Here is a 26,233-nt window from a genome sequence, read left to right as displayed (position 1 = left end):
GATCTGGTGATGATGAAAATTACAGAGTATATCATTTAATTAGTGACTTGTTCCAGTTCCAACACTGTAACACAAATGAATGCCTACAGTATTTTTTAGCAAAAGTTTTAAATTTGTAATTAAATTAAATATGGCTTTAATTTCTCTGAGCCTTTTAGAGAAAATAAAGTTTTGCTCTCTAGAAGTTAAATGTAGAGAATCAACGTTCATTAGTTTATACTAAGTTTTAATGCCACTATGGATGACTTAAAGTCACATATAAATCATAAAATACAAATAAAATAAAAGTTTCCATTAGACAGTAAGTGGTAAGTTATTTCCCCTTCTTTTGGCTAACATTAATAAGCTTTTTGGTACCTGGATTTATTTATTACTGTATCAGTCAAGGATGTAGTAACAGGAGAGGCAAAAATGATTCAGTGTAAAGGACTGACTTAAATGATATTAACAGGAGTCAAACTCAAAATATGTCAAGGCAAAGACAGTGGGATACAAAATTCTCATGGGAAGTATAAAAGTCTTTAAATCTTGCATTTTAATTTCAGAAATATAACAGATGTGAACCAGTGATGTCACTTTAGACACGTGCTAGAACAAGAGCACTGTAAGACTGTGCATTTGAGAGTTTGTGTTATTGCATAGATGCATGCAGGCCATATTACTGAAACCAATATTCTTTCCATTTTTATAGCATTGTTGAATTGCTTTGCAGGTTCAAAGCCCTACTTCGTACTTGCATCGTGTGGATGGACCTAAGCCTATCTATTCTGTGCCCATTTTTACAAAGGTATGTTTTATCCATCATGATTTTTATATCATACTCCTATAGTCCAGAGGAAATTATATATCCTAATGCAGGAATGTTTGATCATGTTATAACTTTTGCGGTTTTCATTATCCTTTTCAGTATTAATGAATTCATAAGAAAATACTTTTCCACTGGAACAATAAAGTTTTTCTGCCTTCTACACTACTAAAATCACTACTAGAATTACATGCATATTCTGTATGTGTTCATCTTATGCCCATGCTTTGTAAAATAAAACAAGGTAGGCACCAATTACACATCACAGTCATGATAAAACCTCATTCAGAAAAATTTATCTACTGACAAGAACAAATAACACCGGCCTTTTAACTTTGTTTTAGATAAAAATCCATGCAGATACGTTAGTTTAAAAAGCAGTTCATTCTTCGTTGGCATGCCTTGTAAAAGGTAAAGACTTGCTAGAAGTCCAATTACTTTTATTCAGTAATTCTTAAGTAATTATTTAAGTCAATATTTATCTTCATATTCATCTCAAATGAAAATTCAGAACTGGGACTTACATACCAGCAAAAAGAAGGACAGCATATTTACCTCAGATCTAAAGTACAACTTTAATCAAAAATACTATTTTCATTTCAAACCGTTTCACTCAAAACCATTACTTCCATAGCAGTAACTATTATTTAGTCACCACTTGTTGAAGTCAAAATGAAGAAGGTATTTCTGGTTATTACTTCAATAAAATAGAGTTGACTCAAAGGTAGTATGGAACAGCAAGTAGTTCTGCCTAGAGATAAGAGCAACCCCTGTTCTGCCCGCCTGTCTGGCCTGACTCTATCATATCCCTTTCTCATGTCAGGAAGTCTGAATCTGTCCCTCATAATTCTGCACTGCTACTGCAGGTATCATGGGAGGGTGAACAGTGGAGGTGTAAGGGGCTAAAGAATGTGGTTACTTCAAGATAGGAAGGCAAGCAAATCCCTAGTAGAAGTGAGAAACAGGAGAAATCCAGCTCTGATTCAGAAGCTATCAATCAAAGCAATCAAAACTCCACTGTTCTTTCCCAATCCTCATATCTCTTGTCCCTGAAATCCAGTATTTACTGGCTTTAGGCATTTGGGACATAGCAAATCAACTTTAATTATAGAAGAAATGAACCAGATACAAACAACAAAAAATATACTTATCCTTTTGTATACAAATTTCTTTGTATACAAACTGCAGGGAACAATCCAAAGATTTTAGGTTTCCATGTAACAAAATCTATTTGCTTAACTGGAGATCTATGAATAATAACTAGGATTAACTCTGATCTTAGACTTAACTTGAAGTGCTTTGCTGCATCGAGACCTAAAACTATATCGATAAACTGGAAAGAGAATGAGATGGACAGTACAGTTAGATGGACAGTACAGTTAGAAGGACTCTCTGATTTATAATCCTAAAATGAGTAACAAAGGCAAAAATAGTGGCTGTCTCTTGTCAATTCTGTTATTTAAAAGTACTGTGCTTCTAAACCATCAAATGTTTAGACCCTTCCTGATTTTTTTCGGATGTGGACAAGAATTTATTACAGCCATAATACTGTCTCACAATCTATCCATATGTAAGCTAATATATCCTAATGACGTTTGTGTTATATAATTTTGCCTGGCTGATTATAAATGGCTCAGAGGAAAAGCAACTTCACATTCTAGAGGTTGACCTGAAAGCAGCAGCTACTCTCTCAGGACCAAGTCAATCAATGTGTAGCTAGTTGCAGAATTTTCATTTCACTTTGTAGAAGAAGAATGAAAAATTAAAGGTCAGACTGTAACTACCTGCTTGTGATGGTCTGAGGAATTAAATGTTTCTACACCTTTTCCATCTTTAGTCATATTAAGAATGTATTTGAAATAACATGTTCAGTCATTTTTAACTATATAGCTGATAGATTAAATTTAATGAGCGTAAAAATACAGCTCATAGAAAATATCTATCGCAAAAATGTAATGACACAATAAAATAAATTGAACTACAAAGGGATGAAAAGACTGTTTTTAACAATGCAAAATGCTCCCAGTTCATTTGAATTGTCATTGTTATATTTCAGGAGCTACAAAACTCCACAGCATCTGAGGGACAAGTTGTGGTATTGGAATGCAGGGTCAGAGGACCCCCTCCCATTCATGTTAAGTGGTTTCGACAGGGCGTCGAAATTCAAGATTCTCCAGACTTCAGAATTCTCCAAAAAAGTAAGGCAATAATCTGAAGTGGCTACTTTTGATACAGGGTTAGGAAAGATTGTGAAATTAGTCTGTTAGAACTGAGTTTTGGACTTCCTTGCATTTCAGTGATTATAACAGCTAGAGGTAATAGTTGAACTACTGCTACCAACAGACAACTTAAGTCTTCCTTATTTTGTAATGTGCCTGCACAGATTCTGTTCTTGTCTACAGTGTTCAGTATAATATTTTCATTCAGTATGTTGTTTTTTATGAACGTAATCTCTAATACCATTTTTTCTCATTTGTTTCTTCTCCTTATGATGTCACACGCAGAGCCACGATCTGCAACTGAACCTGGTAAGAATCATATGAAAAAATAATCTCTTGATTCACTAGCTCTTTGAGTTTGTACTGAAGCCATAAACAGAAAAGTGTTTCTGCTGAGCGTTGGTAATATGAAACCCCCTTAAAGACAATGTTTCTTTATCACACCTCCCATACTCTATGCTGTCCTTTACATCAATTCCTTTATTAGTTAAACAGTAAATTCCATTTAGACCAGCAAGGAGAGTATCACAGCTTAAACTTTGAAGCAAATTTCATTCTCAGGAAATAAGCAATTTACATGCAACTGAGGAAAACAACAAATCCCACAAAATTCCGTTACGCAAATTGCACTCATAAAAGTTTCATAACAGCTAATCACTGAATGCTGGTTTTGCCAGTCTAGCTTGGCAGATTTGAGGTGTCTTAAATGCAAGTAAAAGATAAACACACACACACACGTGTGCACATACATGCATGCTTTATCCTGGCAGTTAATATTATTAATTGTGGTGTGCAGCATCATCACCTCTAGTAACAGCTGATGCCCAGAATACATGTGACTGAATGATTTGATTTATGGAGGCTTGAAATGTGAGCCATGGGAAGGAAAGAAGAGTGCTGGAAAACCAAATTAACCTCTAATGAGGATTTAAAACATGCCTGAGTTCTAACAGTGAGGTACTGGTATTTCATAATCATAACCCAAACTTTAAGGTTTAAAAGTTGTAATTTAAAATACAGTACAGTTTGAGGAGAGTTTCAATACCATATCAAGCCTTTGGATACTAAAAGAAATAAAGGAGAACAGATCTGTGTTGATATATGTTCAATTCTGTATCTTTCTTGGAACATTCTCCTGTAATATATATTACAAAAGAAGTCTCTTAACTTAGCCAATTTCTTGATATATTTAAAAAAATAGTAAGATCAATGGGTTACTTTTTTCCCCTTCCCAGAGAAACTTATTTCCCATCCAAGTTGTAACGTTGTTTCTAGACTCAATCCACTGGCACTATGAGAGTAGTGCCTAGTGTATCTAGCTCACTGTTACTGGGATCTTTTCTGCAAAATCACTTGAACTGCATTCACTTTCTCGTTTAACATGATAGAAAGTATCTGAAAGGACTGAAACTTTATGAAAAACTTTCTATGAAGTCTAAATTTACTAGAATATCTAAGGGGTTTTCTTTTTAATTTAAAATCTAATTTGAAACTGTTCTGCCAAAACTCACAATCATGAATAAAGTTTGCTTATTTTTTGTAATCTTTTTTTACCCCTTCACCCTCTTTAGGCAACCTAATGTGTATAAAGCTAGATGAACAAAGTATTTTAAAGTAGGAATGCAGTATTATCAAGTAGAGAGGAGAAGTGCTTGTTTGCTTGGGACAAAAGGCTCCAATTCCTTTGTGTCAATAGTTGAGTACAAAAGAAATCCTATATTAAGCTTCTTGCTAGAAGATTTTTTTTCACAGACAACTAAATATTTTTCAGTGATATTAGTTGCAAGGTTCATATAGCCTATATGACAGATATTACTGTGGGATACGTAAGAGTGTTTATGCTAGTTCACAAAGCTAACAATTTCCTTTCATAACTACTGTCTGAAATGTGAAATAGAAGGTGCGTTTCTGAGTCCAAAAAGATGATCACTTTGCTAGCCCTCTCACATACCTGCAGCATGGTCATGGTGTTGAATGCTCTTCTTCCCATGGCTGGCTAGCTTGCAGACCCTGAAGGAAGATACCTGAAGTGTTCTACAGAGTACTAGGGAATGTATCCTTATACAAAAGGTGCATTTCTTGAGTTTTCAGAGGTACAAAAAATTCTTTTATATCAAGGTATCTCATACCACTCTCAAGGGAGGTGGCAAGGCAAGAGTAGGAAGGCATCTCAACATAGTATTTTGGTATCTGTATTGTTGTGGTTTAAGAGACGTAACAGTAGTGAAAGCCTGACAGCAGCCTGTCTTTTTTTTTATTTTTTCCATACTAGAAAGTTGTACTAGATGTTTATAAGCACTTTCCTTCTACCCAAAACCTGTGAAAGAGTTTGTTTGGTATTTTGTTCTCCCTGGATTCATTGAGTTAATTACTATCCCTGTAACATTTGGGCATGTATCAGTTCCTACTAAGCCCTATTAAATAATGTGCAGTGTCTTACTCTCCACTAAAATTTATGACAGTGCACTTATTGGATAATTTGTGTAGGAATTGACTCTGTGCTAAAGGGAATGTAAATAAAGTTTGGGAAAAATGTAAATATTTCCTTTTGGCATAAATTACAAGCATTTTGTGTATTAGTAGTAATACTGGTCATAAGTAACACTGGTTTTTAGGATGTCATGAAGGATCTTAAAATTTCCACAACAGGAAGCTGGGTGCGTACCAGAAATGTAATAGGTACAGCACTGGTTTGTGATGCAACTCATACTTAAGAAGCCAGACAAAACAGTACCTGCAGAGGAAATTGTTCCTAAGCAAACACACTGCTGCTATATGATGCGGAAGTTGAATATGTGTGGAAGATTGATAGAGAAAAAATCATAGAATCATTTAGGTTGAAAAAGACCTTTAAGATTATTGAGTCCGACTGCTAACCTAGCATCTCAAAGTCCATCACTAAACCATGTCCCTCAGCACCACATCTACACGTCTTTTAAATACCTCCAGGGATGTGGCTCAACGACTTCCCTGGGTAGACTGTTCCAATGCTTGACAACTCTTTCAGTGAAGAAATTTTTCCTAATATCCAATCTAAACCTCCCCTGGTGCAACTTGAAGCCATTTCCTCTTGTCCTATCACCTGTTACTTGGGAAAAGAGACCAAACCCCACCTCTCCCCAACCTCCTTTCAGGTAGTTGTAGAGAGCAATAGGGTCTCCCCTGAGTCCCCTTTTCTCCAGGCTAAACAGCCCCAGTTTCCTCAGCTGCTCCTCATAAGACTTCAGCTCTAAACCCTTCACCAGCTTCGTTGCCTTTCTCTGAACACATTCCAAAATCTCAATGTCTTTCTTGTAGTGAGGGGCCCAAAACTGAGCACAGTATTTGAGGAGCGGCCTCAGCAGTGCTGAGTAAAGGGGGACAATCACTTCCCTAGTCATGCTGGCCACACCATTTCTCATACAAGCTAAATGTTATTGGCCTTCTTGGCCACGTGGACACACTGCTGGCTCATGTTCAGCCAGCTGTCAAGCAACATTCCTGGGTTCTTCTCGAATGAGCAACTTTCCAGCCACTCTTCCCCAAGACTGGAGCACTGCATGGGGTTGTTGTGACCCAAGCGCCGGACCTAGAACTTGGCCTTGTTGAACCTCATACCATTGCCCTCATCACATTGATCCACCCTGTCCAGATCCATGTGTAGAGCCTTTCTACCCTCAAGCAGATCAACACTCCCGCCCAACTTGGTGTGATCCGCAAACTTACTGAGGGTGCACATGGTCCCCTCATCCAGATCATTGATAAAGATATTAAACAGAAATGGGCCCAGTACTGAGCCCTAGGTATGCTAGATAAGTATTCAGAATTTTGAAAGATGGATATGATTTGAAAAGATTTTTCCAAGGGTACAACTTCCATGGAATTTTACATAAATTGTAAATAAGTTGTAGTGTGACTTTAATTGCTGGTTATCAACCAAAGTTCCAATCATCAATAAACACTTCATAGTTCTCAAAAGCATTGGTTATCCTTTGCTAGGTCAGTACTAATGATTTAAAAGAAAAATGTTCCATGAATTCATACAGGTAAGTAATTAAGAAGCAAGGGGAGTGAGGGTTGACTTCTTTTTTTGGGTACATTCTATCTACCCTAATGTGTTTTGCACTCCTTTTTCTGTCTAGACAGAAATCAGTTTGCATCACAAATCTCTCCAGACTGCTTTGTGAATTAATAGCTAGTCAGATTACTTAAAGCCAACATCACAGTTTGTCAAATTACCTGTTCTGTACTTCTTTCTTGGACGTTTTGACTTTGTACTGATTGAATCCTTCAAAGAGCAGGCTGCCTGAGAATGAAAAATCCCATGGAGTCATTTGCCAGCTGTTGATATTTTGACCATTACTCAGCTGTCTGGAGGCAGCCACAAACTGTATTGAATTACATTAAAACAATTGTCTAAAAGCATGTAAGAAGAAAACTATATGAAGTAATTTTTCTTAAATTGCCAGGGAATTGCCACATACACGTTTTTTTTTCCTACGCACAATACTGTGCATATTCACCAAAAACATCTCAAAAGATAGTCATCACTTCTCCTGGATTGTGCTGTCTTGTTCCCTGTTTAGCTGCTGTGTTCCAGAGTTTTAACTGCCTTGGAAATCCCCCCCTAATTCTGCATAATGTTTGAAACTGAAAATATATGGCAAATGTTATAGAAATCCTTACTGCCTTCTCACACCAAGAAAATCAGCTTTCTGATAGCTGATGAAATTCAAACCACAGAAACTCCAGTAGGTTAGCGTGCATGTTGGATCCTTGCATTTTTTAGTGAAAAGAAGAGAGGCTTGAAGAGAGCAATCTCCAATGAGCTACAGTTCAAGATGCCAAATGAAGAGAAAAACTGAAAATAGGCTAAAATTATCCTTCGTTAAACATGGTCTAATCAACCTATGCACTATTGCTGGTCAATCACATTTTCAATTGTGCTCTGCACTCCCAAGATGCCTACAGAATTCGGGACCTTCAGTGACCCCATCTTAAGTCTGACTGCTTCCAAATTCAAAGTAAACCTCTGATCTTTTTTGTACTATGTGGGGTTTTTTTTGAAGATGCTGCTATTTCTCTTAAATCGTAAATATTTAAAGCTTATTCAGGTACATTAATCGTCACAGTCACGTTGCTGAATACGTTGATTTCAGCTTTGATGTGTACACCTGACAACTTCAGACCAGCTAGCTTAAACATCTGCAGCATCATAACTGCCTTACTGTAAGCTTTAGCATAAACTTTTTCTTGACCCTGATAAGTGGCTTAATTTCTCCTTTTAGGGACTAAAGTCCATGTTGCAATAGCAATATTCCTGTTTATTGTACCTGAACTGGCTAGATAGATTACATATGCTGTAACCTAGATTCTATACCCTAAAACTGCATTATATTGCCCACAATCATATTTGCTGTTGTTCCGTTTTCTTCTCAGTATTTTGTAAGTGCTGTTTGAAGTATCTTCAAACATAGTCAGTTTTGTGTATCTTTAAAAAACTTGTCTCTTCATTTCTGAGTGGCATAAAGCCTATCAAATAAGCCAGAACTGCTGCCTGGCTGGGTAAAGGTGTATACAATAGTGATACCAGAAACAAGTAAATTAAATGAGCTTTTCATTGCGTTATTGCAAGTTCTTCTTCAGGGCTGCAATACTACCATCTATTTTGCTACTCTGCATATTCAGTTCTTCTCTATTTTCACACTTCTCCATTCCCTTTATATAAAAGAGGCAAATACCTAAATGAGAAGTCATTACCTGATGGGCATGGTTCTTTGCTGTTGAACTGGAGTTAAACACCTGGTGGCTAGGGAAAAAGGGGAAGAGCAAGAGACGAATTGTCTATGAGATGGCAGGGTTGTGTTTGGTTGGATTTTTACCAGGAAACCAACACTGTGACTACCCGTTGTCTTTGTGCAGCAGAAAACTTACGGCTTTGAACCTACATCTATAGAAATAGCTCTGTTCATTACATCATGATGAACAATTGCTAATAAAAGACCACGTTTATTTCCCAGGACTGTATGTGCATTACAGTGAAGGAAACTAATGATCACATTTGGAGAAAAAGATGCAGATAAAAGAACTACTCTGCCTTTAATGTAATACATAGAAACATTCTGAAGTAAACACATTGCCAGGGACAAAATTTGTTAAAATGCAAGGGTTTTCTGTCTTACCAAAGATTACTCTTTCTAATGGACTCATGAACCATAAAGGGAAAGGATTACTCTGTAAAATGTAATCTTTCTTTCTAAATAACTGACAAAATAGTCAAGTACTTGCATGCCTAAGCATTTTACATGTTTCAGTGAACAGAATGCTTTTGTATTCATTTAGTCAAGTGTTAAATATGTTTTAAGGCCCTGAGAACAGCATTTCAGAGCTGCTTTCTGGAACACATTTTTGTGATGAAATTATTCGTCAGCTGATGATTGCCGGGAAGTAGAACAGACATCATTTATTTCAAATCATCAGATTCTACTTAACACAGTAACAGAAAGAAAAATAATTACGTATAGTCAGGATGTAAAGCTAGAAAAATACTCGGAGCGCTATGCACCCAGAGTGTGTTATGGAAATCTTTAAAGAACATTTCTTTTGTCAAACTAGTATTTTATTTCTATGCTTTCCACAGTAGTAAGCCTTTAGCAAGGATCTGGGAATCTGTGATTCTTGGTTTGGGAGGAGAAAAATGAATAAAGACAATGGCAATGTGTTGCTCACACATGCTTTTTGCCCAAGCTGCCTTTTGGTTAGTTCCTAGGTTTTTTTATATTTTCAGTTTAGCCAGTTTCCTTGTGATTGATCACAAATGTGCTGTAGTTTGCTCATCTGGCTGAGAAGACTGAGTTTTAAACTCTGTTTGTTTTCATCGCTAACTTACTTTTGACTTCTTTTACAAGGATTACTCAATTTACCATATATAATTTTCAAACATACTGCTTCAGTAAACAAACCACATCATAGTAGAATCCATTAGAATTCTTTTATCAGTGGAGAGTGAAGATCAGCTCTTCTCATGTGATCATTTTGCATTTTACTGAAAGAACGTTATGCATTAATTAGCTCTGCTGTTTGGAAAATAGGAATTCTGCTGGTTGTTATGTTTTGTAGTCCTTTTGCCTCATTCAAACAGCAGTTCTCAGCATGGTGGGAGTGACTCTCTTTTGCAGTCCTGAAACACCCAGCTTTCAGAATTCTGCTGTTAAATGAACAGGAAACTAGTATGCTGCACGTATCAGATTGCATCCCCAGAGTCAGTTCAGTCCAGGAGTACACACGTGTGGTTAACAATACAGCTTCAGCTGCTTACAACACACCAAGACTAAAAAAAGCTGATCTCAGTAGTTCAAAAACTAGCTTGTGTTACCCATTACTTTCCTGATAAGACCTTTCATGAGTCATTAATCTTCATCTGAGTCAGATAAGATCCAACGTGCTACAGTACTAGCAGACATGCCTCTTGCAGCTACACAGAATGACTGGTTTGTGTTGCCAAAAAAAAAGCACGTTCTGCTGTCTGAAAAACAACTCTGTGCCAAATCTTTAGTTAGTCATTCATTTTTAGCCCATTTCCAGTACAGGAAGTTTTTTGATACACTGTCATTTATAATTGGAAAAATTCCAATTGGAATTAACAAAACTTTTTTGTTAACTGTCTAAATGAGATAGTAGTCTGCTATTCCACAAGAAAAACTGGGAAAGAAAAAAATAGAAATTATTAGAAAAGGTTTTTATTTTTTGAGCTAAAGGAAGTGGAGGTTACCTTACTGAATGTCTTTCTCAGAATAATTTTCACGTAAAATTTACTGGGAGTCTGAAATACTTTTCCTCACTTTTTAGTTTGTTTTTATTAGTTAAACTCCATTGATTTTGTGAGAATATGTGAGATTCCATGTAAAAGTCCAAAAAGCAAAATGTTTTTTTTTTAAATGAAAAAAAAGAGTGAATTCTATAAAACTTCCTTGCTTTAGTTTTGAGACTAAAAAATAAACATAACCAAAAGGAACTCCTAATTAATTAAGGAAACCTATGATGTAACATTATCCAGGTCTAAAATATCTAGGTATATTGTGTAAATACTAGGATTATTATATTGTGAACTTTTTAAAAGATGAGAATACTATTACAAGTAGAGATAAAATAAAGTGATATCTTTGAAGAATCTGGAAAAAATATGGGTAGATAATGAAATATGCCCAGTATAAATCGGTGGAAATGGCTTAGAAAATATTTCCGTGGGACCTGAAATATGAACAGTCCAGCCTGCGTACAAGTTTTCTGACTGAGGCCCTGATATAATCAAAACATGTACTATGCCATATCAAAGTAGAATTAACAAATTTCAAATAGCCACAGAATCTATCTGTGTCACAGCACTCTGAAGAGTTTCTGGGGATGCTGTTTTGTCCTGTATTTTCAATTTATCCTTTCTCACTGCTGTGCAGAAAGAAAAAGAATTTATCTTCCCAAACTCTGCATAAGGCTAATATTTATGAGCCCAGAGTTTCTAATTCCGGTCAGTTTATACAGAAAAGTTAATTGGAAGGGATGAAAAAATACTTTCTGGTTTTACTGGGAATGGGATTTGATCTGAAATGTTACATTAAATGCAGAAAAATTCAGGGAAAGAAAGAATGATGTGATGTGAAAGAAGGAAGGATGATTCATGATGGTGGAGTTATTTAGAGACCCAAAAAGAGCTTGCAAGCATTGTGTATGGAAACCCAATATGTTTATTTGTATGAATTAGTACTATCCTGCATAAGAATGGAGATACTGAGTGTGTAAAATGACTGCACGGACTTGTGAGTGCAAAATTACTGTTGAAGATGGGCCCCTTTTGAAAATGTAGCTCAGTAAATTTACTTGTTTTAGATACAAAAGCCATTTATGTTGGAAGCTCTTCTGCAGTTCTCATAGCATTTCTTTGTATAAGGAGCACTGTCTGTTGTCTTTATAAGATACAATGCAAAAACATTATATGGTACTTTAAATAGTTTATGATGCAGTTTATTTTTCTGTTTATTTCCAGAAGAGATATGTACCCTTGTAATTGCAGAAACTTTTCCTGAAGATTCAGGCCTTTTCACATGCACAGCAACAAATGAACATGGTTCAGTAACAAGCAGTGCACAACTGACTGTCTGCTCAGGTATGTGATGAAAGGAAAGAGGAATTTTTAATCATAGATCTTAGATAAATAACTTAGCTGTGAAGTTATCAGTCTGCTTCCCTTGCAGAAAAGGCCTGCTGTAAAACAGTGGTCTTGTCAACATCAGAGCATTCATATATAACAAAGTGCATGTTTTTATTGTCTCATTTCCTAATTTAATATTTTTATTCATATAAAATATGCTTTTAAACTGTCTGCCACAAACCTGGCAGGGTTTTAAGCATTAGTGTTTTGGGACTAGATGGCAGCAGAGACAAAATCAAAGCAGATTAAATTATGTTACCAAAGGTAGCATATGCCTTTTGTAAAATAAAACCTGTGACATGGTCTGTTTAGTTTTGTAATAAGTTTACAGACAAATTGTTGCGGAATGCACTAACCCAGCTGCCATTCCAAACATGCCATATATACATACATCCTTCAGTATTTTAAAATCATTCATTCTTAAATGATTCCAAGACTCCAGGAAGAGGAAATGCTGTTTCAGCTGTTACTGCCCCATAGTACTTACCAATCTCAGTTAGCGGCTGGATTCCTGGAATAGATTTAGAGGGATCCATAAGGTTCCTTATTGTGCCTTTTGCACGGGCAAAAGCAGAAAATGAATAGTCAGTCATGTATCTAATTCAGCACAAATTATCAACGGAGGTCTAGAAAAATATCTGCACAGAACCAAATAGATCTCACCTTTAACAAGCTGAAAGTAAAGCATGTGTGTACCATATACTTTGTCTATGTCTTGTTGGAGAGAGGTTCTTTTTGATTTCTTTTAGCCAACTCAGAAAGCTCTACTCATGAATCACTGACAAGAGAATCCAACAGTGATGATTTCCCACCACTTCCTCCAGTTGAAATTAGCTCTCTTGAGTTTCCTCCTAAGAAACATTCAGAGACCCACCAAGCAAACAACACTGAATTGAGATCTGGTGTGACAGCCCTTCAACTACAGCTCAATTCATCTGATGAAAAAACAAATGGCATCCATCCCATTCATGGAGTAAATGGAATGATTAACAGCAAGCCAAATGGTGATAAATCCATCCCACCTCCAGCTGTCTTGCTTTCACCCGCAAAGGAGCCACCACCTGTGCTTGCCAAACCAAAGCTGTGAGTATTTTTTGTTTGTTTTTTGTCTCCTATAAACTTGATATTTGTTGAAAGCAAATGTTTGCCTGCAGCAATTTAGTGTTAGACAAACAATTGACAATGACTGTGCTGTTCCTTGAGCAATCTTCATATTGCTGTGATTTATGTCCCAAAGAAGCCATGTTCTTTCTCATAGTGCTACATCAAAGGGAAGTGCATTATATATACAAAATTCTCTAGAAAGATTTAAGATAAAGAAACAAAAAAGAAACATGTGATTGTGGTTGTTGCTCTGCTTTTTATTCTTATTCGCAGTACCTAAATGTCATAGTGGCCTGAGATTCTTGCATGCTATTCCTTTTTCTACACTGGTTGACTTTCTTTATTCTGAATGTTCTTGGTTTTGTGTAGTCAGTGGATACTCAGGTGTGCAATGTTTGTATTATTTCTTACATTATATTTATATATATATATATAACATGGAACTCATTCTGCTGTCAGGTTACAATGGCTTTTATAACTGAAAATCAGAAAACTAAAAATTCAAGGAGGCGAGAGAGAAATAAGTGAAAAAAATGTAATAGCTGTTAATGATGATACTGCACTAATGCAAGAGTGATCTTATGCTGACTTTTAACTTATAGCTTAATTTTAGCATTGTGCAGACTCCAATTTTCCATCTCCCTCAAGAATTTTTGGACTGACAAAGCAACTAAATTGTTACTTTATTTCATTTGCATCAGTAATCTGAAGGGATTATGAATTATAAAAATGTGTTTGAGAAGAAGCATGACATGCTTCTGACATGGTCAGAAGCTTGCATGACATGGTCTTCAAGCTTAGCAAGGTCATTTGTCTAATTACATGTTTTCACAGGATAACCTGCAAAATATAAAATTGCTGTTCTTTTAGCAATCACGTACTGAATTTAAACACAAAAAAATATATGCTTGAAACAGCAAGCCAACAGGGTTCCTTTCTGCACTTGCCACTTTTTTCTTTCTGTTGCTCTTTGTCATTCTAAGCAGTCTCTGACAACTGTAGAAGAACAGGAGGAGGGGAAGTAGAAAGACAGAGTGGTAGAATAATAGTATATATGGTGGTGATTGCGTGTATGGGAGGGAGGTTGCTGAGGATGGCAATTTGCAGATGATACACAGTGTGGAGTGAGCCAGGTGGTCCTGTACCCAGCACATCTGTTGCAAGACCCATTTGTGAAGAAAGGAGATAGCAGTTCCAGCAGAGCAGTAAAAATCAAATTTCACCCCAGAGATTTCTTTCCCAGAAGTAAGGTTGTCCTAGATCAAGGACAGAAGGCTGTGTAATAGACTTCCCGTTGAATAATACTCTCTGCTACTTGTACAAATTTGTTTTGTTTTTAAACATAAAGTCAACATATAAACCGAGGTGAATATTGTGTACAATGATGTGAGAGGGATGCTATTATGAGAATCCTTTATGTTGCTGATGTCCAAATTGATGACCCTGGAGTCCTTAGTGCAGTTGCACTTGAGTCCTGTATTTTGCTATTAACAACACTTGATATAATCTTGATTGCAGTCAAGATACACTGGCTTTGGCCAAACAAAACATGTAAGTCTATGCTGCTGTCAGAAATGGAACCTTGCCTTCCCCTCAACCAAGTATTTTGCTCCCGAGCATAGTGATAACATAAGAAAGGTGCTAACAGGAGGATGAAAGTAAATGTCTGACTGCAGAGACTTGAAATCAGCTTTCAGCATTTGGGAAACTGCATCCCAAGTCAAAGCTAACAAAATAATTGCATTAAAATCAGTTGAGCAGTGAATTAGCTATCCATCTCAACCAGAAGACTGATCCCTCTTGAAGAGAACTTATCTATGGAGCTGTATCTGTTGTAGAGTATTAGTATTTGATGACAGAAGCAGTATATATTAACGATGACATAACAGCAAACATGTTTATTATAAACTTTTTTTAAAATATTATTTAAACATTTAAAGTAGTGTTGGCTATGTAGGAAGCTTGAAGCTTCTGAATATCATTAGTGAGTTTTATTTTTGATGAAGACTGCCTCTGATTTTAAGTTTCCAAATGAACCTTTTCTTTTCAAGCTTATCTTAACTCATAAAATACTTTACAGGTTTTTCTGTGTACTCTCTGGAAACAGTTTATTCAGCCAACACTGAAAGTAACTGCAAAGAGTTTGGAAATGATGGGCTGGTTTTTTGTTGTTGCTATTATTTTAACAAGAAAGAGAGACTGAGTATCTTCTTGAAGTGTTAAATACATTTGCATCTTGACAACGCAGCTGAAACCACCACCTATAAATAATGATTTACCGAAATGCAAGAGCTGGCACACTACACAGAGTTACTATAGTTGTTTTCAGGCTTGAAAAGTGATTTTTAAGCCCTACATGCTTAAAAATGCTCTATTTTGTAGCTACAGACACTAAAGTTAAGTAATCCTTAAACCCCATAGTATTCACAGAATCACAGGAAGGGACCTTTAAGATCATCTAGTCCAACCAAAGTTGGACTTTGGTTGTTGCCTTAGTCTGGTGCTGAGAATATTATCATCTGTAAAGAAAAATTGTGACACTTGTTTTGTGTAGGAGTTAGTGATCACAATAAACATGCAACTTGGCATTCATGAACAAAGGTCCGTCTAGGTTGAGTTCTTCAGTTTCATCTGCTGCGTTCTTTCAAGGTTGATAAGGACCTTTGGGTGCTTATCTTGCTATAAAGTCTACCCACAATAAAATTTTAATCTGCATGTATTTTCTACCGTAGTAGAAATAACTAATGCTAATGTAGAGGAGCAAAATTTGCTAAAATGTAAAGCAGAATAACTGCACATGAAGCTAATCACTTGATTATAGTACGTTCTGAGCATTTTTTACATCTGTTTTCACAATTAATATATGAATGGTTCATATGTATTGTTTTTGTTTTTCCCTCTTATATCATACCAGTATTTTTTTTAATAGGATTAAAGATAAACCAAGGAAAACTTTGGTGAAGAATTTCCACTTCATTGGCTACTAATCAACAGGCACTTGTTATACTAGGACTAGGGTTTATGATTTACAAATAACAAATAATATAAAAAAAATAGAAGAGGCTTTATGAGAGAATATACTAAGAAAAACAGGGTTGTCTCCTGTTTCTCAGGCTATTTGTTTACACAAAAGTTGCAAATCCTGAGAAGGAACAAGGAGGCATTATAATGCCTCATGGCACACCTGTGGACTGAATGCAGTAGATTAGGTTAGTATAAACCAAGGTATTAGTTGTCTTCCTTAGTGATGTTAGATCACTGTGAAACAGTATGAGACCACTGGGAGACAGCAGAGATGGAATAGGAAGTGTTATGAAATATAGGTTGTAAGTCACATTTATTTATCGTGCTCTGTATCTCACTGTTTTAAAGAATGGAGTGTTGTTCAGTTTTTTACTGAAAACAAAAAGACAGATCAATGGAACAAAGTTTCTGAGCATTTTGTGGTATGTTAGATTGATGTTTGCAGATAGAAAAGATGAAAAATCACAGGCAATAGGATGTTGCAGCCATAGAACCAGCTGCCTGTTAAAAAGCATGCAAGGGCACCCAGTGAGAGGACTAGAATCAAAGCTATAATTTTCTTTTCTTCAAGTTATAATGATGCTAAAGGCTAAGTCTTCCTACAAATCTTTAACCTATTCTTTTTTATATCCTTGTGAGTAAAAGAACACTTTTAAAAGCATCACTTTTTCCTAGAAAATTGCAAACAATTTAGGCCCTATTTTTCTTAGTGCTTAAGAAAAGACAGAAGACCCAGTTTGCTGGGAAAACTAGGATGGTAAAAAAAGATAACTATAAATATATAATACTTGTGTGACAATGTTGTAATTGAGTTGCATCAAGATATATCAGTTCTAATGGAACTGCATGAACTTCAAGAGATATAAAACTATTCCAGTTTGACCTGAAAATTCTGTAACTACTCATTAGATGGGTGTGATGCTGCAAATTAATAATCCATTTTTTCATACTATCCTAAATTCAGTTTTATGAGACAGTTCTAATCCCAGTAACTTTAACGATTCCGCATTTAGACACTTAGTCACATGAAAATGTGTTGATAATTTCTGTCAGAGTTTGCAAAATAGTCACAACTTGAATATTGAAATGATGTGCTGGTCAGTCTGCTGTTAAAGGCAGCCCACTTAGGAAGTACAATGTCACTTTTTCTTCCAGTTTCTACAGGTGACTTCAGTGGAAAACTAAGAATAGATAGTAACTTGAAGTTCTAAATAAAAATAATTTATCAAGCATTTGTGCTTATTCTGCTTTCAGTAGCTTTAATTGCCTATTTCAGTCGAAATAATAGCATGATCCAAAAATAGTGGCAGTTATTGCTGAGAAATTTCCTTTTAACCAATTACTTTGTTAATACAGTGTTAAAGGGTATATATACATGAACTTTAAGCCTTTTAAAATGTGCAGCAATAGAAGTCTGAATCCCTTTGTAACAATGAATATCCACAACAAGAAAGGTTAAAGGTAGGTGAGAAATACATTTTTTAGATTTTTTTCTTTCTTCTTTTGGCACTGATGTTTTCTGACCTTTAGTAGGTGGAGAGGGCTAACTGTACATCCTGCTTACATAAAAGCTAATCAGTATTTTAACAGGAAAAGTCAAACATCCTTGAATCAGTTATAAAATATGTGTAGTGTATACCTTCCCTAAACTGCACCAGCATGACAATACATACAGGACTTCTGTGTTTTTTCAGGTTTTTATTTTAACACTGAATGTAATCCAGGTTATAGGATAAGCAGGGCAATGGAGGAAAACGAACAAAGGTTTAGCCACCAGTTTGAGTCTGTGTGTGTTAAGTGTTTAAACACATGCTGTGAGCTCGGGAAACTCTTTAGTGCCTCCAAAAGATTGCTTTCCCTTTCCTTTCTGCCTCGCTGTCGCTTCATAACTTTGTTGCCTCTCTCATATCTTTGTTGCCAGCCGTTACCCCCAGTTTCTCTCAAGGTAGGTTTTTTTCTAGTAAGCAAAAGTAAACTCAGAGCTCAGCCTAAGTGCTAGGAACCTTCTTCATTTTCAGTTGGTACTGGATGTATATGGAATCGTGCGGATGCACAAATAACCAGAGAGTGTTACAGAATAAAGATAGCAAAGGTCAGGGGCAGATCATGCTTTTGGAGTGGCTTGGTTTTTTCTGTAACAAGGTTAAGTAGATCAGTGTGCCAGCAGTTTATGATGCACCTTTGAACCAGAAAATGCAGGAGGAAATGTACCATCCATCTGCAAAAACAGTTTATGGTAGTGTTATGATAAGTGTGAACTAAATGCATCGAGATGAAACACTTTGACTTTGGAAAGATTTGCCTTTTAGAAAATCTGTTTGTACCTTTTGTACAGGTTTTTAAAGTACTTTTTATCATGTTCTTTGCTGAGTATAAAATTGATCAAGAAATTGAAATGAAAGATCAACCAATATCCATTTAAGAGACTGTGAGAGGTACCAACTAAAGCTTGTTCTGCCAATACTCATTTTGTTTGGAAAATGTGTTCAGCAGAGTCAGGGTGGGTAAATATACAGGTATAAAGTTCCTTTCAATAATATGAACTTTGAAGTATTACAGACACTTCAGTATTCCATCATAGGCATAAACATAATTATGTGAATGTTTGAATGGAATGTTTGTTCTGTTTGAATGGAATCTGGAAGCTGCATGACTTTGGCTTGAAATCTGCAATAATATGAGGATTGACTAGTAATTGTTCTATTGTTCTTTTCTTCAAGAAATATAAAAAAAGAAGGTAATTTGAGGATTCATTAAACAAGGATAATTTCTGAATAGCTAATTTACTGCATACCTTTCTGGTGTAATATATATGCAAAAAAGTAGCTAAACTGATTACAAGTTCAAGTGATGGCTACTCTCAGACTCCCAGTATCTACTGTCAGGGTGTCATCTTGGTTTAATAAACTTGTTTCTGGAACTTGTCTTATTGCAGAAACATCTACCCACCTGCAATTAGTCCTGCCCATCTATCTACAGTTGGTCATGCCCATGCTTTAAAAAATGCTCTGTAGAAGTAGGAACTAACACTTGGGTAAAGAGGATTGCTGGACAGAATGCTACAGCTTATGGAGCTTGATCATAAACTCACATAGTTACAGAGCTACTTATTTTTACTATTCTTCTGTTCCCTCCTGACATATGCTATTTTTTCTTTTTTATTGAAGTGATAGAATTGTCTGATGGTTTCCATGCTTCTTCCAATTGCAGTTATATTACCAAACTTTCCTTGTATACAATTTCAAGTTTTCTTCCTTGTCCTCATGTTTATCTTCCATTATCTTTTACATTTATTTGCAGTAACTGTTTTCATTTTCTACCCCATGTTAAGAAATATTTTGTGGTGACAAAAATGGGAGGTTAGAACTCAGTGGCATTCATTTCTGTCTGGTTCAGTGTGCATGCAATAAAACTTTGGATAAAGAATTTCCATGTGCTAATTTTTTGTCATATAATCATAGAGGTGCCAGGATTTAAAGATGTCATTCAATTAAAGCCATATTTGTAGTTTATGTACTCAAGCAAGTGCCCAAACTAAATAGGTTGGAGAAGACCTAAGAAAGAAGCAAATGCTGCAAGTCTTGTTTTGTCAGCCTTATCAATGCTATCAAATATTTCTTGTCATAAGAAGACTTATTGCTCTCACAGAGACTTTTTATGAAGAATAGAAAAGGCTTATCCAGTGGAGGGAGCTGTGTTTCTTGGGTAGATGTCAAGGAGACAGCTTGATACTTTCTAGAATACTGAAAAAAGAATCTAAGAGCCAGGAGTGGGGGGTAGACAGCTTCCAGAGACGTTGTTCGCGCCCTAGCAGGAATATCAAGCTGGAAACATGAGTTTAGAATTTGGCTACAGGGGGAAAGTTGTGGTGTATTTGGTTCAAAACTACTAATAGTGAAGGCAGAAAAGACCTCCCAATGCTTAGGACAGGACGTTAGTGGTGTTTACATAGAATAGTTTAAAAACTAATATAAAAAATGTCTCCAGGAGATGACAAAGGGTTGACCTTTGTACCAAGTAGAACAGTTGTTTACTAGAGAGATAATCACCTTTTTATCTTCTGATAGACTTAATTATATATATATGTATATATAGTGTATTTGTATTAAAAAAAAATACTCGTGAGAACCTAACGTGGTTGAGATCTGTGATGTTATAAAACTTCTGCCTGTTACCTTGTGTAAGGTCTTCAGTTATCCTCGCCAAACGCTAGAGTGTATTTAGTCAGAAAAATATTTAGCATATATGAAACTAAAGGAGTCAGATCCCTAGTAAATGAGCTTGATGTCATCTGCAAATGAAATTATTATCAAAATAACCTTTGATTCATTGACTCTTTACTTAGCAGTACTCTGTGGGACAGAGTGTCTATATTTTTGCCTATTTTATAAATTTGATAAAAATCAATCCATTATAAGTATGCTGATTTGACATCCAGAGAGTGATGGCAGCAGCTGAAAAATGTATTTAGGAAAATGGGTAGAATGCCATTAAAATCTGTTTAATGTTTTCAGTAACATCTGTCTTCTGCCTGTGTTACGGACTTTTACAAATTAGTCTGCAGAAAATAATTGAAGGATGTGACCTATGTTTATAAAACCAGAAATATTTAAGACTGAGAAAAGAAGCTTACTCAGTTAAAATTCCTTGGTGAAGTTCACAACAATTTAAATTCTTAGTATTTTTAGTCTATTAGTACTGAAAACTTACAAATATTTAGTATTCTCTCTCTGTCATTCATTTCATTAAAGTTAATTCAGTGCAAGGGGGTAGGAGTTTACTCAAATCCGGTTGCAGTTGTTGATATATTTCTGCAGTGAAAAATGGAGATGGGGAGACAGTAATAACAATGCAGAGGAAAAAGATCTCTGCTTATATTATTGCAGGAAAAATCTTTGGCTTAAGAATTTTAAAAGTGCAATTGAAGGAAAGAGTTTCTTTACATTTCTTTTTTTAACAGACTTTTGTTAAAATAATTGTAATAGAAAAAAAAATGAAAGTAACTAGACCTTGAAGTAGCTTTTCCTTCATTCCCTTTCCCTCCCTTGCTCTCATTCATGTGCTCTCTTGCTCACACTTGCTCTTGCCTTCCCTCTGTCCCCACTTCTATCATTCTGATGGAAAGCCTTCACAATTCCAACAGATGAACTGCTATTAGCATAAGGTTCATCAATTCAGGGTAAGGAATATTTTTGCATTAACTGTGCTATCATGTTTTCATGAGGCCCCAGTAGCTTTTTAGTGGAGTCAGAGGAAAAACTCATAGCATATTTTCCATTTGAAATACAATAACGTAAAAGTTGCTGTAGAAACTCCTTTTCTTCTCTGTGAGTTCTGGTTTATAATATAGTTGTTGCTTTCATTTTCCTGCTTGGAGAAATGCCGATCAAATTACTTAAATTCTCAGTAGGTGAAACCTTGAAGAGACAGGGTAGAAGTCTGAATTTTTAATTTAAAAATTCTTACTAAAGAGGTTTCATTAAAGATCCTATGGAAAATGTTTCTAGTGAGCTGATAAATTCATCCTTGTAATATTAAATGTTTATACTGGTCTGTTTTAGTGGTACTGACATTACAAGGCCATGTATCCAGAGTTTTCTAGAAATGTTTGTTTTAACAACATACTTGGTGTTTGAATAATTAAGTCATTTTCTTGCTGATTTCAGTGGGAATTATGATAGATTTCTCTGTTAATCCCACCTTTAGTGTTCTTTATCATAATCACATTCTCTTTCATTGTTCTGATGTTCTCAGTTTGTGCAATTGTTTATAATTTTTCTATATCTTAATATTACATTTTTAATATATGTCCCTGAAACAGTTAATGTGCTGGCTTTTAAAAAAACCAAACAAACACACAACCAGCTGTACTTGCAGCTTTGGAATTGCTTATGTACTGTTACAATTCCTTAATGTAAGAACCACCACCACTCTGGTGCCTTCTTGGATGTTCCATATAGTGATTAAGACTTTGTTAAATGCAAATCTTCCTCTACGCTGCATGCAGAACTGGATATGATCTCAATGTACATGCATAAAAGTATACCAGCACTTCTTATTTCTTTGAATACCAAGTGAGACATTCTCTTGGTGACCTGCTTGGTGACCTTGCTTCACCAAAGGACCTGCCATGCAAATGGCAAGCTGATGAAAATTTGTGAATGTAGCAGATATGAGTTTAACATGCCAAACCTTGATTCTAGTTTTAAATATATGTAAATAGAGTTATAAAAATATTAGAAACATATCTGAACCTGCAAGTGGTCTGTGGGATAATATTTAAAATTTCTCACTGATTGCAGAAGGGTATTTTCTCATTATGTAATTTTCTGCTTATTCTGTGTGCTAAAGACTGGCCCTGAATCTGGAAGAAAATAGTCCTCTATAATATTTTATGTGTGCAATATACTTGCCAAACACTAACAGGTAGTGATCTTACAGTAATTTATCTAAGTTTATCTCATGGACTTTCATAATGCGCCTTGCCAGTGAATGCATTGTGCAAGTCCTTTGGTATTTTTTCCCCTTTCCTATCTGTATGTGTTTCCTTTTTATATTTCCACCTGTACCTGATTTCTTAAACTATGGATTTATTTGGATTTTATTTGTGTTGGCAACTACAGTCTTTGTTACTTTTTTATTATTATTATGTGGAAGAGAATGAGGGAAGTAAACAAACTTTACCAAGCTTAAAGTCTCCAAAGGCCTAATGAGAACCTGTGTTCAGATTACTTGAATGCCACCTCTTTCTAGCTCAGCTTCTATAATATGAATTGGGTTCTATAATACAAATTGGGTAAGCAAATCTTCTATATCTGCAGGATCTTCTCAGGTGTTTAAGAATAGCAACAGGTATGCAAGTGGTGATCTGGTTGAAAAAATCAACTTTGTGGTTCAGTAGCAGTCTATTTCCCCCTGGTAGATGAATAAATTAGAGCATCAACAGCACATGCAGTTCAAAAAAGCAAAGCAGAATGGCATGGATTGCTGCTGTTGTACTTTAGGGAAAGTTTAATGAATGTCAGGTAGCACACTTACTTTGAGAGAGTCACCTACTAATTAAATACTCACAGAAAGTTCAACCAGCCTCGAGTGACAACAGTTTTATTGCAGGAGTTTGTTTCTGGTTTTATCTGAAGCATGGAGGCATTTTTATTTTCCACGTTTCTGAATTCAGTAGTAACATTTTCTGTTGTGGCACTTTTAAGAAAAATGCATTTTATTTTATTATTAATATTCAAAACCTACAATATGGAAATGGCAAACATTATTGGAAAAGTCTGGTTTTCTTTTCTGACAACTGATCGCTCCAAACATGCATATTAATTACATCTTTAAAATTCAGTAAATTTTCGTAACTGCTTACAGGATAAAATTGTCATTGGAGATTACATGGATGTGAGAAGTCCTCTTAAATGCTTCATTTTATCTTTTTTTAAAAGTTAATTTCTGTGGTATTTTAAATACTTCGGGGAAATAGTTGTCATATTGGGTTAGATGTTATTGACTTGCTGAAATTGCTCTGAATTTTGAGTTGGATGCACTTCAACTTTTGTTTACTTTTATAATGCTCACTGGGAATTAAACTCTTCCTCCTTAAAGTAATATAGGATAAACAGTGCTTGCTGTCAGAAACAGAAATTCACGACTACCCTTTTGGCCCACTTACAAATTATGTTTACTTAACTCTCAACACAGTCTAAAATTGACTCTAGTGACATTTCCAGACTTTGTTATCTGGTAAATGCCTGTCTGAGTGAAACTGCTAAGTCAGCCCCTGAAGTCAGAACTGTGTGCCTTAAGCTTCCATTAAAACACCCAGACACAGTGCTGGTTATCAGTAAACACTATAGAAATGTGCAGAAATTAAAGGCTCAAGAAGCATGAACATCCTATCAGCATCCATAGCCATTGGGATCACATAAGAAGCCTCATCCTGGCTTTATCAGAGTCACAGAAGATTTTGACAATGTGCCACAGCAGAAGACTAGATGTTGTGCATCTAAAACACCTACCTCAAAACAAAATATTTACAATATGGGGGTGGAGGGGACAAAAACCTCTTACAGATGTCCAGAATTAGAGAAGTCCATCCTGACTGTTGCTGTAGTATAGGTAAATATATCTTCTTTTTTTCCCTAGTGTATGTGTTTGTGTAGCGAGACTAACAATTGCTAACTTAAAGATAACAGATATGTTCAAGTCACTGAGATAGGACTCTGGCATTCTAATGTCAATGTGCACTTTTTTTCTGTCTAATTTTCTTTTCCTATGTGAGTTCTTGTCCCTGGCAGTAGAAAGACAAAAGACACAAGAGAACTTGACTTTTTCTGTCACTAGCTCTCAGGATTTCATGATTAACTGTAGTTGCAGTAATGTGTTTTATTGGAGAAGGCTACAGACAAGACTTTTTGAATTTGATTCCAAACATGATGTATAATTGCACTACGTTGTGAAGTGCTAAATACCGTTTTCACAATATTCCCAGGTTGAGGAAATTTGGAGGAAAAAACCCTCTGATCTTGGTAAGTGTAGAAACAGATAAAACAGCTTATTACAGATACCGATGAATTATCATCAGCAAATTAGGGTATTCCACAGTATTTTCATGGCTAAGGTAAATATTTAAGTTCTAATGATTCTGTGTTTCATTAAGGAAAAAACTGTAAAGCGATGGATAGTCCAGATCTTGCTTACACTCAGAATATTGCAGGGGTTTCTACCACGGCATTTATAAACAGGCATGTTGCTTGTTCAGGTTTCCACATTGTTAACTATCGCATTAGTTGTAGGCAGTGTCTGGCAGCAGATTCCATTTTTTGTCAGAATCCTTACAGTGGGGGTGTTAACACCTCGTTTAAGGTTCTCTGCTCTAAGCTTTGGAGAGAAGACAGTTGTTAAGAAATGTAGACCATTATAGGAGAATCATGTTTTGTCCTTGATAAGTATAATTTCTAACAAGTCATCAGCATATCTGTGGTTGTATACCAGGGTGATTTCATGAGAGAAACTCTGCTGGGAACTTCAGGAAAGCACTTTGTTTTAGCCAGAGTCAGGGGTAGAAGTTATCCAACACAGAGTAATATTCTGTGCTGATTGGTAACGTGGTATTTTAAATATACCTGTCAATATACCTCTGTTAGTATTAAGAAGAAGACATTGAAGGTGGATCTAAATTGCTTTACCATGCATTATTCTACTGCCAGAATGAAAAATGAGTTAATCCTAACAAGTTAATGACACAACAATAAGAAAAACAGAATTAAATCATCTTTATTTAGGATATCTAACTGCTTTTCATAAATTTGTCAAACTGGAACTCAGAGGGTTTGAAATCTTGCATGTAAGACATGCTTCTGAAATTGAGCATGGGAACTTACAGAAAATATTGACACATAGGTGTTTTGCTTGGTTACTGCCTGTACAATCTGCAACGGAATGTAAGTATAGTTCATCAAAAGTCACCAAAGGACAAGGAAAAGGGTTTTTATAAAAAAAAAAAAATTAAGCTAAATATATGAGTGGATAAGCTTCCCAGGCTTTGATGTAGCAGGCTTTTTATATGAGGTTTGTTCTGCCAGTTCTGAGCAGGAGAGAGTATGCATGTCAAATCCTTTTCAAAACAAGCCTCTCTGATTTCTGCCAGAGAACCGGCCTTACTAAAGCAAGGCAAAATTAACCCTTATTTAAGAAAAAAACAGCTTTATGTGACTTGAAGCTCACTGAAATGATGCTTCTAATAATAGACATGGATTTAGGCAATTAAATAAATTATGCCATTGTTTCAAAAATGAGGTAAGGCCAATTCAGAAGGAACTTTCAAGTCACTAGATCAAATGGTAATTTCCCAAATTATCACTTAAGTTTTTGGAATAAATAATGAAAAAGTCAGTTAAC

General features: G+C 35.7%; 1 protein-coding gene across 6 annotated transcripts in view; it reads left to right on the top strand.

Moving 5' to 3' along the window:
• PALLD (palladin, cytoskeletal associated protein) overlaps positions 1 to 26,233 on the top strand; it is a 201,736-nt gene that overhangs the window by 75,126 nt on the left and 100,377 nt on the right. For all 6 annotated transcript variants that reach the window (XM_014944088.1, XM_014944081.1, XM_014944096.1 and 3 more), the window contains 5 exons: positions 713 to 787; positions 2,862 to 3,003; positions 3,310 to 3,333; positions 12,044 to 12,163; positions 12,958 to 13,291. In XM_014944088.1, the coding sequence (XP_014799574.1) occupies positions 713 to 787; positions 2,862 to 3,003; positions 3,310 to 3,333; positions 12,044 to 12,163; positions 12,958 to 13,291 (695 nt within the window). The remainder of the gene's footprint in view (positions 1 to 712; positions 788 to 2,861; positions 3,004 to 3,309; positions 3,334 to 12,043; positions 12,164 to 12,957; positions 13,292 to 26,233) is intronic.

Source organism: Calidris pugnax, unplaced genomic scaffold (assembly GCF_001431845.1).
Source record: "Calidris pugnax isolate Ruff unplaced genomic scaffold, ASM143184v1 scaffold15, whole genome shotgun sequence".
Lineage (NCBI taxonomy): Eukaryota > Metazoa > Chordata > Aves > Charadriiformes > Scolopacidae > Calidris > Calidris pugnax.
The sequence above is the reverse complement of the archived record's forward strand: the minus strand, read 5'-3'. Positions and strand labels throughout refer to the sequence as shown.